This window comes from Benincasa hispida, chromosome 12, assembly GCF_009727055.1.
Source record: "Benincasa hispida cultivar B227 chromosome 12, ASM972705v1, whole genome shotgun sequence".
Lineage (NCBI taxonomy): Eukaryota > Viridiplantae > Streptophyta > Magnoliopsida > Cucurbitales > Cucurbitaceae > Benincasa > Benincasa hispida.
The window spans coordinates 36,054,575-36,066,259 of NC_052360.1; the positions used below are offsets into that span (position 1 = coordinate 36,054,575).

Sequence of the window (11,685 nt, forward strand, 5' to 3'; positions counted from 1 at the left end):
ATATGTATATATAATTATATCATAAGTTGTTGTTGTTTTTTTTTCTATATATATATATATATATATTAACAATAAGTTCGGGTTATTTTAGGTGAACTTATGAACCAACCTAACCCACAAAATTTTTATTTATTTGAACCCAACCCAGCCCAAATGAGTTAATAACTCAACCCAAACCACATAGGCTGGGTTTGATTGATCGATTTTTTCGGGTTATCATGATTTTTGAACGCCCCTAGGTTTAACTATTTAAGTGTTTAATTTTGAAAATAAGTTATTTTCGAAAAAAGTTGAAGTGTTTAACAACCATTCAAAATAATTTTTGAAATACTTTTAACATGTATTTTGAACCATTTTTTATCAAAAGAGTTTCAATAAAAATTGTTTTTTTGAAAATTTTTTTTTCTCTAGTGAGTCCAAACAAGTCCTTCAACCCTTCAATATAATTATATTTGAAAATCACTCACATTTCAATTCTCAAACGTATATAAACTTTCTTAAATATCAATTTTACAAAATGGATGATTCAAGTTGATGTGTGGATAGTGCTAAAAAAAATGTTTAGCTGAGATCCTAAGTTAGATCAATTAAAAAAGTTGAGAGGCATAAGTAAATTAATAAATAAATCTCACAATATTTTTCTAAACTAAATCTGGAGGTAAGTGTAAAGGGATAGAGTTTAAATGAATATAATAATTATTTTATAGTTTTAATTGGAACATGTGTCGAACCGACCGAACCGATTAGGTGCGTAGGTTCTCGGTTTATGGAACCGACCCGAATGGTGCTTGGGGTTTCTTTCTTCAATTTAGGGACGGACTTCGACTCTCACGCTCAGCATCATTCTTTTCTCTCTCTCTGTCTCCTGCATTTGCCCTTGCCGTCGATTATCCAGCCGCCGTTATCATTGATTATTTACCACCGTTGCCGTCGCTCCATATTGGAAATTTCTCTGGTTGAGAGAAGTAACGTGAGAACGCGCTTCGACTCTCAGCATCTTCTGGGTCTCTCTCACGTTTGTTTAGTAGGTAATTGTTTTCACTTTCGTTTGTTTAAATTGATGTATCAACTGTCCAATGATGAGTTTGCACTTCTTATGATGAGAAATTGTTGGCTGGCTTGATTCATCTTTGTATTGAACTGATTCTTGAACTGGGTTTGTTTTTGCTGCAATTTGAACTCGTTATTGGCTGGCTTGATTTATCTACATGTTTTTTTGCCCATTGGCTCTACTCTACCTCCCATTTTGGCCATTATATAGAGCATTTCCAGCTCTTTGCCGTGTGCTATAAACCGGTATTCTTCTTCTGCTTGATCGTAATTTTCTTCCGCAGAATCAAAAGCTTAGAAGTTGCAACGCCGTGGAAAAAAGTAGTTGATCAAAGAAAAAAGTGGACTCGATTCCTCCTCACGTCTTATTTTGCTTGATTAGAGCCCCTCCTTGTACATGGCTCCCTATTTGTGGCCTTTCTTTTCTTTTTTGTAAGCCTATGTAATTTTTTCATTTCTTCTCGATGAAAATATGGCATTTCATAAAACAAAGAAACTGATTCCTCTGTCTTTCTGATAACATCCATCTCCATTTCCATAGCGTATCAGATTAAGCTTTTGGATTGATGGGTGATTTAACATTTTTAAAGAAAAAAGTTCCATTTGTTCAGTTCTTTCGTTTATTATTGGCTTTCACCCGCATAATTTGAACTCCCTTAACCTCATGATGTAGATTAATAAAAGCTTAACTCGGACTAAAACTAGAGAGATAATAAGAAGATTGTGCAGAATTTCAAATTGCTTCGATCCTGTGATTGCTAAAGAGTCTAAGTTGCTTCATAAGTTCAAATAAACCTAAAATCTTATCAACATAACTTTTGCTTAAGAAAAGTGAATGGAAAGTTCATATAAAAAGAGAAAAAAATGTAGTAGATGGAATTGGAAAGCTGCTTAAAAAATTGAGTGAAACATAGATGGATATATTCAATAGTTCTCTTTGATGGAAATAGATTAGATGGAGATCTTTGAGCTTTTTTCCAGAAGTTATATGAAAATAGGTCTCTTCATGTGTTTTGCTTGGTTTGATTTATGTCAAATTGTTTTGGAGGTTTAATTAGTTAATTTTTTTAATCCCAAACCTTACCTTCTGTTAGGAATGGTTTTTGTTTAATGGTTGCAGGTTTTAAAGTTACAACCCTTTTTTAGTCAAAACTTCCCATGAGCTTGAATTAAATGTAACATAAGGTGTTATAAAATTAGGCTAATTTGTGGAATAAAGTACGCCGTTAAATCTCTTTTAACCCATTAATTTTAAATTATTGGGACTCCTCAATTGTCGATTCTAATTTGTAAAATTAGAGTTTTCAGTTTCGTCTCTTAAATTAGCCAAATTAAATTTCTTAAAATGTTGGAAAGGAAAAAAAAAAAGTGTTTTAATTAAAATCTCTAAATTTAATGATTTTGGAAGTTAATACTATAATATAATTCTCCAAATCCTACATTTTAAGAAATTTCACCTTTTTTTGTCAGCGTTTTTCTCCTGTTCGGTGAGTTTCAACACTTACTCATGGTGTATCGACCTTAGATTTGAGTTACCCATTGCTTAAGTCGTTTTGGGTAAGGTTCAGCGGCTTTGACACTCTAAATTGCCTTTCGTCTCTAACACTTGGAAACTTGTATTCGTAGCTTCAGAATAGTTTTGGAACTATTCAGACACTTTTCAGCAAGAGCCCAAGTCTTTTCTGGTGACTTTTAGGCTTTATAACTTTGTTTAGACCCTTTCGGATTAAGTTTAAGTGCTGTAAATTAGTCGATAACTAATGAGTACTCTCTATTTGTAGTTTAGGCTTGTTTTGAAGTGTTCGGACTAAGGTTTAAGGTCGCTTTAGGTAAGATTACTCATTCCAAATAATTGTTAAGGCTCTTAATAAGATTTCGAACTAAGTTCTAACCTTTGGAATTGTGTTTTACTATTTTAGGAGCTTTTAGGTTCATGGAACGCTTATGTAAGTGGAATTCTACCAGTGAAGTCTGTTTGTTGTGTGCTAGCATGTTCCGTGCTTGTGTTGTAATTTATATATTATTTATGGCTATATATCGATTGTCCCGAATCATGTGTTTGCCTATATAGTATATACTAGCATGTTGTGATGTTGTGTAATAGTGTAATAGCTTACGTGTGAATGAGTTATTAAGTGATCTTGTGTGTATGACTTTGTTGACTTGTTGAGAATATCTGGTCATGCATATGGCATGTTGTTGCTTTATGTGTTTTGGCATGAGATATAGTTTAAGATTATATGGTAGAAGTCATGCATTGGTGAGATTTTGTGAGAAGGGGGCTGAGAACCTTGAGAACTTGTAAAGGAAAGTAAGGTGGATATCACATGCCTCGGGTAAAAATGGTTGAGGGGTGGTATGTTTTCGTTGGGTTGAAAATAACATTAAAACCTTGGGTAAAAATGGTCAAGGATCAGTGTGCAGTCGAAGCCTTGGGTAAAAATGGTCAAGAGTCGATGTGTAATTGAGACCTTGGGTAAAAATGGTCAAGGTTGGTGAGCAGTCGAGGCCTTGGGTAAAAATAGTCAAGGATCGATGGGCAGTCAAAGCCTTGGGTGGAAATGGTCAAGGGTTGACATATAGTTTGATGGCCTTGGGTGAAAATGGTCAAGGGTCAAACATTGAGTACTATAGAGAAGCGTTGAGGCCTTGGGTAAAAATGGTCAGGGGTTGACGTAACTCGAAGGAGTTAGTATTAATAATCTTGATGTGAATTAAATATGTGTTGATGAACTCTTTGAGCTGATATGTGTTGATGAACTCTTTGAGTTGATATGTGTTGATGAACTCTTTGCGTTGGGTAGAGCGAGAGCATTATGTATTGTGTTTGACATTTATGTTAGAATGGTATATCTGTTTTGTATTTCCCATGTAAACTAAGCATGTATTATTGTGGTGTCTAGCATGTTATATGTCCCATATGTTGTTTGATGGCTCCTTAGGTGTGAGCCACTTACCAGTACAAGTGTGTAATAACCTCCCACTAGAATTTGTAAGTGTTGACGAGCATTGTGAACTGGGTGATGCTAAGGAGGGAGCATGAGAAAGATCAACTTTAGATTTATGTCACGGTTCTTGTCCTTTGTTAGAAGCTTACTTTATTTTGAATACCTAAAATTTGAAACTTTGTTTTAGATTTTAGTTTGTTCTCATTAGTAGGAGTTGAGATTTTGTAATAGGTTTTGATTGGTTCATTTTGTTGAGTTTGACATTAATTTGAGTTTGTTAGCTTTTGATAAGTTTGGTTGAGTCGATTAAGTAGTAGTTCTGATTATTGGGCGTTCTGGAAATTTTGGCAGTTATGTTGAGAAGAAAATGTTGTATTGAATGTTATTGAGAGTGAGTTTATTTGAAAATAGGTGTTGAAAGTTTTTGGTTTTGTTGTGGTAGTGCTGTTATGTTGCTGAAGTTTTTCTAAAGTATAAGAGTTAATAAAATTAGTTCAGGTTAAATTTGGTAATGATCTCTAGTTTAGTATTGAAATTTGGGGTCACTACATGAAATCCCAAAATGGTCTTACGTTTGTCTGTTTATATCTTCAGTTGTGAAGGTTTCATGGTAAGTTACTGCAACATCAACGCCAATGTTCACTAATGACCAGAGACAAGCAGAGCGAACTGGAAAATATGGAACTCCAAGACTCCAATACCTCCAGGTATCTTTCATTTCCTTTTGTTGTCCCGACTGTTAGGGAAAATTTATCTGTATTGTGCTTCCTGGAGGGTGAAGCTCATTGATCAGCATTTGTTATCCTATGATTGAAGCTAAATCATGGAGTTTCATTATTGTTCGTCGTCTTATTTGTTTTTATTTTGATATTTTCTTTTTGTCAGGAATTAGTGAATGAATTTCAGAGCTCAACTAGTCAAGGTATGTTTCTGTTTCCATTAAAAACTGAACAGTAAAATTTTAGTAGGAATTTTTGAAAGGAAGTAAAAATATTATTATTTCTCTGTCATATGAGCCTTAAGAATAGGTTTAACAAGCGTTGTTTATTGCTCAGCCTGTGCGTTTTTTTCTCCTTGTTTATGGAACATCTAAGTACTGTTTTTCTGAATTTGATTGCGAATTGCGATATTTCTTTCACCTTGAAAGGATAGTTCGTTAGTAGCAGATGAACCAAGATTGCGCCAAAACACTCTAGGATTCCTATTCTATCACCTTTCTTTAGGAAAAATAAGGGCAACAACTTTTCGTTAAGCAACATGAGAAGAATATGCTAAAGAAAACCAGAACCATTGGTGATTACAAAATTGATCCCTTTGAGCATCACCAAAACTTTTTCGATTTCTGTAACAATAATGTTGTCCCATTGAGTAAGTGGCAGAGTGGCCTTGCTGCCACGATCTACTAAGATTCAACCCTTTGTCACTCCGATTCGTTTAGTAACGTTGTCCCATTGAGTAATAATATATTTTTTCTAAAAAAAATCTACTTACACTCTACAGTGTTGGGGGACAAATTTATTTAATTATTTTACTCATGGAATTATGTCTAATGAATTCCAAAATGTTATGTTTCTTTTGTTAGAAACTCAAAGAGCTAATATTTGCATTCGTCCTCTTGAACTCACAGAAGCAAAAGAAAGAGTTGTTGCAAATTTGGCAAACTTTTCTTATGATCCTTACAATTATTTCTTCTTACGCCAGGTATTAAATCTCTACTCCTGGTACTAGTATGCTTTGTTTCAGAGCTTCTCCATAGATGTTTTGCTTTCTTTTCCCCTTCTCTAAAACTATTTTACTGAACTGTAATTTTGTGAGCAGCTAAATGTTCTTGAGCTTTTCTTGGACTGCATGACAGAACCAAACGAGAAGCTTATTGAATTTGGTATTGGAGGGATCTGCAATTCTTGTGTTGGTACGATTTTAGAATTTGAACCTTGGGTTGTTTCGTAATTTTAAACTTATTTGATTTAGATGCGAGTGCTGTTTGTTCTACTGATGGGATGGCTAATTGACCACTGATACATTTACTGTTATTGTTTTCCTGCAGACCCTGCTAATGCTTCTATTATAATTCAGTGTGGTGGAATTCCCCTCATCATTGAATGCTTGTCAAGTCCTGTAAGGAACACTGTAAGTTGAGAACCTTGTGTGTGTTACTTCTTGTTACGTATAAATAGCATTACCAGAAAAAAGTTGATCATTTGGGTTTTGGGGGCAAAATAATTAGGGGCCTACCGAATGAAAATTATCTCTTGGTAAGCTTTTTTTTAAATTAAAATTTTGAACATGATTCAGTGTTCCTTTTCTTTTTGTTCTGTTAGGGACCGTTTGAATCGCAAATGTTGTTTCATGGGTATGGATATTAAATATCCAGGATTTAAATGTTTGAGATAATTAATGTCTATGTTTGGATAGGTAGGATAATTAACATCTAGAAGTTAAATATATGTATTTGATTTATCAACTTTGTATATAGAAATCAAAATTATGTAATTACTTAATTAAATTAAATGTAAGAGAACAAATAATGTAGTCACAAATTAAATTTAGCATTATTTAATATATTGTTACATTAATTAATTATTTAATCACTTAAAAATAACAATAAATGAATATTTTTATATTAACATTAATTAAACATTTATTTAATGATTAAATTAAATAAAATAAATATAAATTAATTATAATATTAATAGTTGATAATAATTTTTTATATCAAATAGCTAAGGTAACTTAAAAAATGTATTAAATAATATAATTATATTTAATAATTAATTAGAACTAAATTAATTTATTAATTAATCCGACTATATTTTTATTGTTCATCTCCTAGGTATAAAAAATTCCACATGTATGGAGGGTATTAAAAAATCTATGCCAGGTGGGTTTTAAAGATTCTTGGATAATAGGGGTGAACAAAGTGATCCGAAAAATCGAGCCAAACGATCGAAACCTGCTGAACCAAAGGCGGGTGGGCATGTGGTTTTGAAGGAGAGGTGGTTGGCGGTCGGTTTTGTTTTCTAACAAACGGACCGGTTGGTCGGTTGGAACCCCACAAAAGAAAACAACCAAAATAATCGACCAGCTACCCGTGCAATTTAAAAATAAAAAAAAAATGTGCACCCAAATATTTTTTTAAAAAAGAAAATCATGCATAGATGGGATGACTTGAAAAGAAGGGTCAAAGATGTGTAGTCATATCAAGCCCAAAACCTTTGGTATAAGTGGTTTTCTCAAAAACCACATAGGGGCGTTTGACACAGGTTTAAAATGCTAAGTTTGAGGTTAGGCTGGGAGGTTTAGAACAGTAATAAGGATATCCATTAGGGTATAGTGATAATTAGCTGAGTCTTGGTTATAAACAGAGGTAGTTAGGTATCTTAAAGGGAAAGCCATATTTTGGTGGGTCAGTCCAATGTAGGTGGATTGTTGGGGGGAGAGAAACAGCCCTTTCAAAAGGCTAAGGCTGTTAGATATTGTAGTTCATTTTTTATATTGCAATATAGGGTACCTAACACATTCTTTTTATTAAATATCGAATTTCAATGTATTTTTCTCTCTTGAATGTGTACGATATTTCTATCTTTTACAGATAAAGAAATCCTTCTTACAGTTCCTTTTGCTTATATGTAGAAGCCTTGACTTGTGAAAAATGATACGAGTTCTTCAATTTTGATCTAGTAATATCTCTACTTCTTTTTACTAAAGGATCTACTAATATCTCTACTAAATCATCTAATAAATGGATCATTTTTACTGTTCAGTCAAGTTGATAATCCCCTGTAATTGAATCAGTGATTGATATTTCCTTTGGTTTTGATCAGAATGAAGTATCAAATTTATTTGAATTTAAGATGAATCGTACAGTTAGCTTCATTTTCGTACTTTGTCAAGGTCCATCAGTGCACGTAGCATGTGAAGAATTCAGTCACAGTTGAAAATGCATTCATTCATGTGCTAAACTCAACTATTTGTCAGGTGAATTATGCACTTGGCGCCTTATATTACCTCTGCAATGCATTAAATAAGGAAGAGATTATGAAACCAGAAGTGGTAGATGTAATCAAGAGATATGCAGTGGCTGAGAGTGTGAGCTTTAGTAATCTGGCTAAAGCAATTCTGGACAAGCATCTATCTGACAGAAATTGAGACTCGACATCCTTGATGGCGAATCGGGCGAAAGAATTTGTGCTGATAGGTTTGCTCGTTCTCCTTTTCTCTTTATTCTTTTCTAATCTTATGAGTATGAACTTATCTCCTTATTCTCCTTTTCTTGCCATTCTTGGTTTTCATATTTCTTAAGGTAGCATTTGAATTCATAGTCAAATCTTAAAAATATATTTTTTTTTTTCCCAAAATCTGACTTTGATTTAAATAAAGGCTAAGAGACCATGAATCCAATTCAGGTGGTCACTTACGTAGATTAATACAGGTGAACTTATAAGATTAATCGAGGTACGTATTAGCTGGCTCAAATACTCACCGGATACTTTGAAAAAGTTGACTTTGATTTTGAAATACTCCTAAAAAGTAGATATTGAAAAAAAGATATAGGTAAAACTGTAAAAGTAGTGTTTAGAAGTTTAATTTTGAAAAACAAAATGGTTATCATACTGGGAATGACTCGAGTGAGGTTTAAGTTTTGAACTTTTGGTATGGATCTCTCCCAATAACCCTAATCATTATCTGTTTTGAGTTGAAATCTCATGGCATTGGCTCCTCATTGCTCACAATCTGTAAAACAGCCCATGAATAGAGCCATTTGTTTATCTTGCAGTCAGATTCATTTTCTGATGGGAAGATTCTTTGGATGCACCTGAATTCTTTTGTGGACAACTTAGAGACGAATGTAAAATGTCTCTATAAAGAAAAGGAAAGTAGCATTGGTAGTCTACTCTATTGACAAAATTTTTTAAATTTCTTAAATAAAAAATTTATTTCTTAGTAAAACAAACAAAGGTCTTTAAATTTTTTTATTATTTATTTCTTAGTAATTTCCAAACTCAATGTATACCTAATAATAACATTTCATCAATTCACCTTTGACTTTGCTTGTTAAAAAAAAAAAAAAAATACTCATGATCTCTTAACCTCTAATAATGAGGTCTTTTCCCTCACATTTTTTTCCTGTTGAAAACGGCTTAAAAAGATACTCATAATCTCTTAACCTCTAATAATGAAGGTTTTTTCCTCACTAAGTGGGTGAATCAAGTCTTTAACCTCGAGATTGATAGCATGAGATTATGTCAATTGAGTTATGTTCATTTTAACAATTTCATGTGAGGAGCATTAGGGGTGTGCATAAAGGTACTGAAAATCAATCCGATTGATTGAATTAAGGTCGGTCGGTTTTCGATTTTCATATAAAGAATTTGGAAAATTGACTGACCGATTGATATATATTAATTTTTTTAAAAAAAAAATATATAAAAGAAAGTCCACTATCTTTAACCCAAGCACAAGCCTAATGTCTTAATATTAATTATTATTATTTTTTTATGTTGCTTAATTTTCAAATTCACTACTTGATTGATTTAAATTTTAAAAAGTTGCAAATCATATTTACTTAATAATAACATTTCATCAATTCACCTTTCTTTTCTATTCACTTTGGTTCCCCTTGTTAAAAAGGGGAAAAAAAAGGCAACCAACAAAACTGATCAATCGTCAATTGGATTTCGCACATTTTTTTTTATTGATTTTTGGTACCCATTTTCCTTGACATCGACTGATTGATGCAGATATTTGTTATCTATACGAATGTTCAAAGGGTCCTCGAGAAACTTTCGATTAAGGATTCATTAAATTTGATATGAATTGATGGGTTAATTGGATGAAACAGGTTCTTTTGGAAAAAAAATATTTAGGAAAGATGGGTTGTTTTTTGAAACTATTTAGGTAATTAGAGTTGTTTGGTTGTTTTAATTGGAAAAACGCATTCCAGTTTTTTTAATTATTTTTTAGGGATATCTATGTAAAAATTTAAAGAATAGGTACATATTACGATAATGTATTGAACATCATTTTTTATTAAAAAAAGACCTATTGATCTTGCTATTTTTACTAATATCAGTAGTTATTTATAATTTAACCCTCATTTATGTATATATATATTATTTATTTATTTATTTCTCTCTCTTCTATATATACTTTCTCTTCCATGCATATATTCTCTCTCCCCACTAATATATTTCATATATTCTCCTCCCCATAATTCACACCTATTTCTTTCTCTTCCCTCTCTTTTCTCCTTTCGACGATGTGAGTTGTAGGTGATAGACAATGACGTGGGGCGAATTGATGGCTCGATACGACATGACACGAACGACTTCAGATGAATTGATGGCGAGAACGGCGTGGGGCAAATCGACGATGACAGGTTGAGCAGATTCGGTCCGGTGGTGCAAGCAAATTCGGTCAACGATGATGGGGAGAGAGATCCGTGACAGTCATGGCTGAAGAAGAAGAGGAGGGTTATGTTTTATAAATCTCTATATGAAAATGAACTTTATTTTTTTCCTATTTTTTATATATACTGTGATATATATGTATTTTTTTTACTTATAGAAAATTTGATACATATTGTGGCATATGTATTCGTTTATTTGATATACACGGGTGTTTTTTTTTTATTTAGACTTATTGTATTATGATATATATATTATGGTGTAAATGAAATTTATGAAAATTTATATATTGTGGTATATTTCATATATTGGTTTATATTGTGATTTATGTCAAACATTGAGTCAATCTCTAATTTATAAAAGTTTATATATTTCATATATTAGTTCGAATATTTTCAAATAGCTAACAAAATATTCAAAGGTATATTTAAAATAATTATGAATCCTTAAAAAAAAAAACCAATAAATTGATATGTGAAAACAATGTAAATAGAAAATAAAATTTTATTAAATGCATTTTTTTAAATTTGAAAATAGAAAAAAATAAAATAATTATATTTTCTTCAATTGATAAATGAGAAAAACTATATTACATGCATTTTTTCTCTTTATAATAAATATATTTTATCTTTATATTATTAAAGTAGGCTCGAAAATAGTAAAAAAAATATATATATATAAATAACATAAATAAATATATATATAAAAAAGATAAAACTGTCCAAAAATAATGCTAAAAACATTTTTGAAAAAAATCAATTTTTTAAGTTTAATTGGGCTATAAATTCTATTGGCTCTGTTGGACTGCATCTCTTAAAGACGCATTCTAAGATAAATATCCTTTTTTTTCCAACTTTTTCTTCTCTCTTTCTTTTTCTTTTCTTCGTTCTTTTTCCTATTTTTTGTTTCGTAACTAAATTTATTTCGATTTAAAATTTTAAAATTAGATTTAGAATTAATGTTTTTTTTAAGGTTTTGAACTTGAGTTGTTTTCAATGTATTTTTTTTCCCTTTTTTTGTTCCGTATTTTTTTAAAATTTTTTTTCAACTCGTGTCTTGAATTAGGGGTAATATTTTGTTTGTTAAATTTAATGGTTTTTCTTATTTATTTATTTTTTTAAAAAAATTTGTTTGATTATCTTTTAACTTTTAGGTGTTGACTATATTTTTTTAATTATAAATTAGCTTAATCAAGTCATCTTGACAAATGTTTGAAATCATTTTCATTCTATTTTTTACTAAGATATTTCATGTTTTATTTATTTTATGTTAGTCTGATT

General features: G+C 31.4%; 1 protein-coding gene across 7 annotated transcripts; it reads left to right on the plus strand.

Moving 5' to 3' along the window:
* Positions 1 to 799: 799 nt before the first annotated feature.
* On the plus strand, positions 800 to 10,655 carry LOC120067163 (armadillo repeat-containing protein 7). Of its 7 annotated transcripts, none has more exons than XM_039018627.1 (8): positions 800 to 1,028; positions 2,521 to 2,607; positions 4,593 to 4,705; positions 4,884 to 4,920; positions 5,581 to 5,699; positions 5,817 to 5,910; positions 6,046 to 6,128; positions 7,977 to 10,655. In XM_039018627.1, exons 3-8 carry the CDS (start codon positions 4,634 to 4,636, stop codon positions 8,145 to 8,147), a joined length of 576 nt encoding a protein of 191 aa, XP_038874555.1. In that variant the 5' UTR covers positions 800 to 1,028; positions 2,521 to 2,607; positions 4,593 to 4,633; the 3' UTR covers positions 8,148 to 10,655. The 7 variants fall into 7 exon arrangements, with proteins under 7 accessions (XP_038874555.1, XP_038874551.1, XP_038874552.1 ...); XM_039018623.1 differs by lacking the exon at positions 2,521 to 2,607 and having other exon boundaries at positions 801 to 1,028; positions 7,977 to 8,196; positions 8,405 to 10,655; XM_039018624.1 differs by lacking the exon at positions 2,521 to 2,607 and having other exon boundaries at positions 802 to 1,028; positions 7,977 to 8,196; positions 8,776 to 10,655.
* The last annotated feature ends 1,030 nt before the right edge of the window (positions 10,656 to 11,685 follow it).

What these genes read in the sequence shown, in the direction of transcription:
- LOC120067163 (XM_039018627.1), top strand. Translation starts at nt 4,634, where the DNA reads ATGTTCACTAATGACCAGAGACAAGCAGAGCGAACTGGAAAATATGGA. An exon ending in CAAGACTCCAATACCTCCAG is followed by an intron (nt 4,706 to 4,883) that starts GTATCTTTCATT and finishes TCTTTTTGTCAG; the next exon opens with GAATTAGTGAATGAATTTCA. An exon ending in CAAGTCCTGTAAGGAACACT is followed by an intron (nt 6,129 to 7,976) that starts GTAAGTTGAGAA and finishes ACTATTTGTCAG; the next exon opens with GTGAATTATGCACTTGGCGC.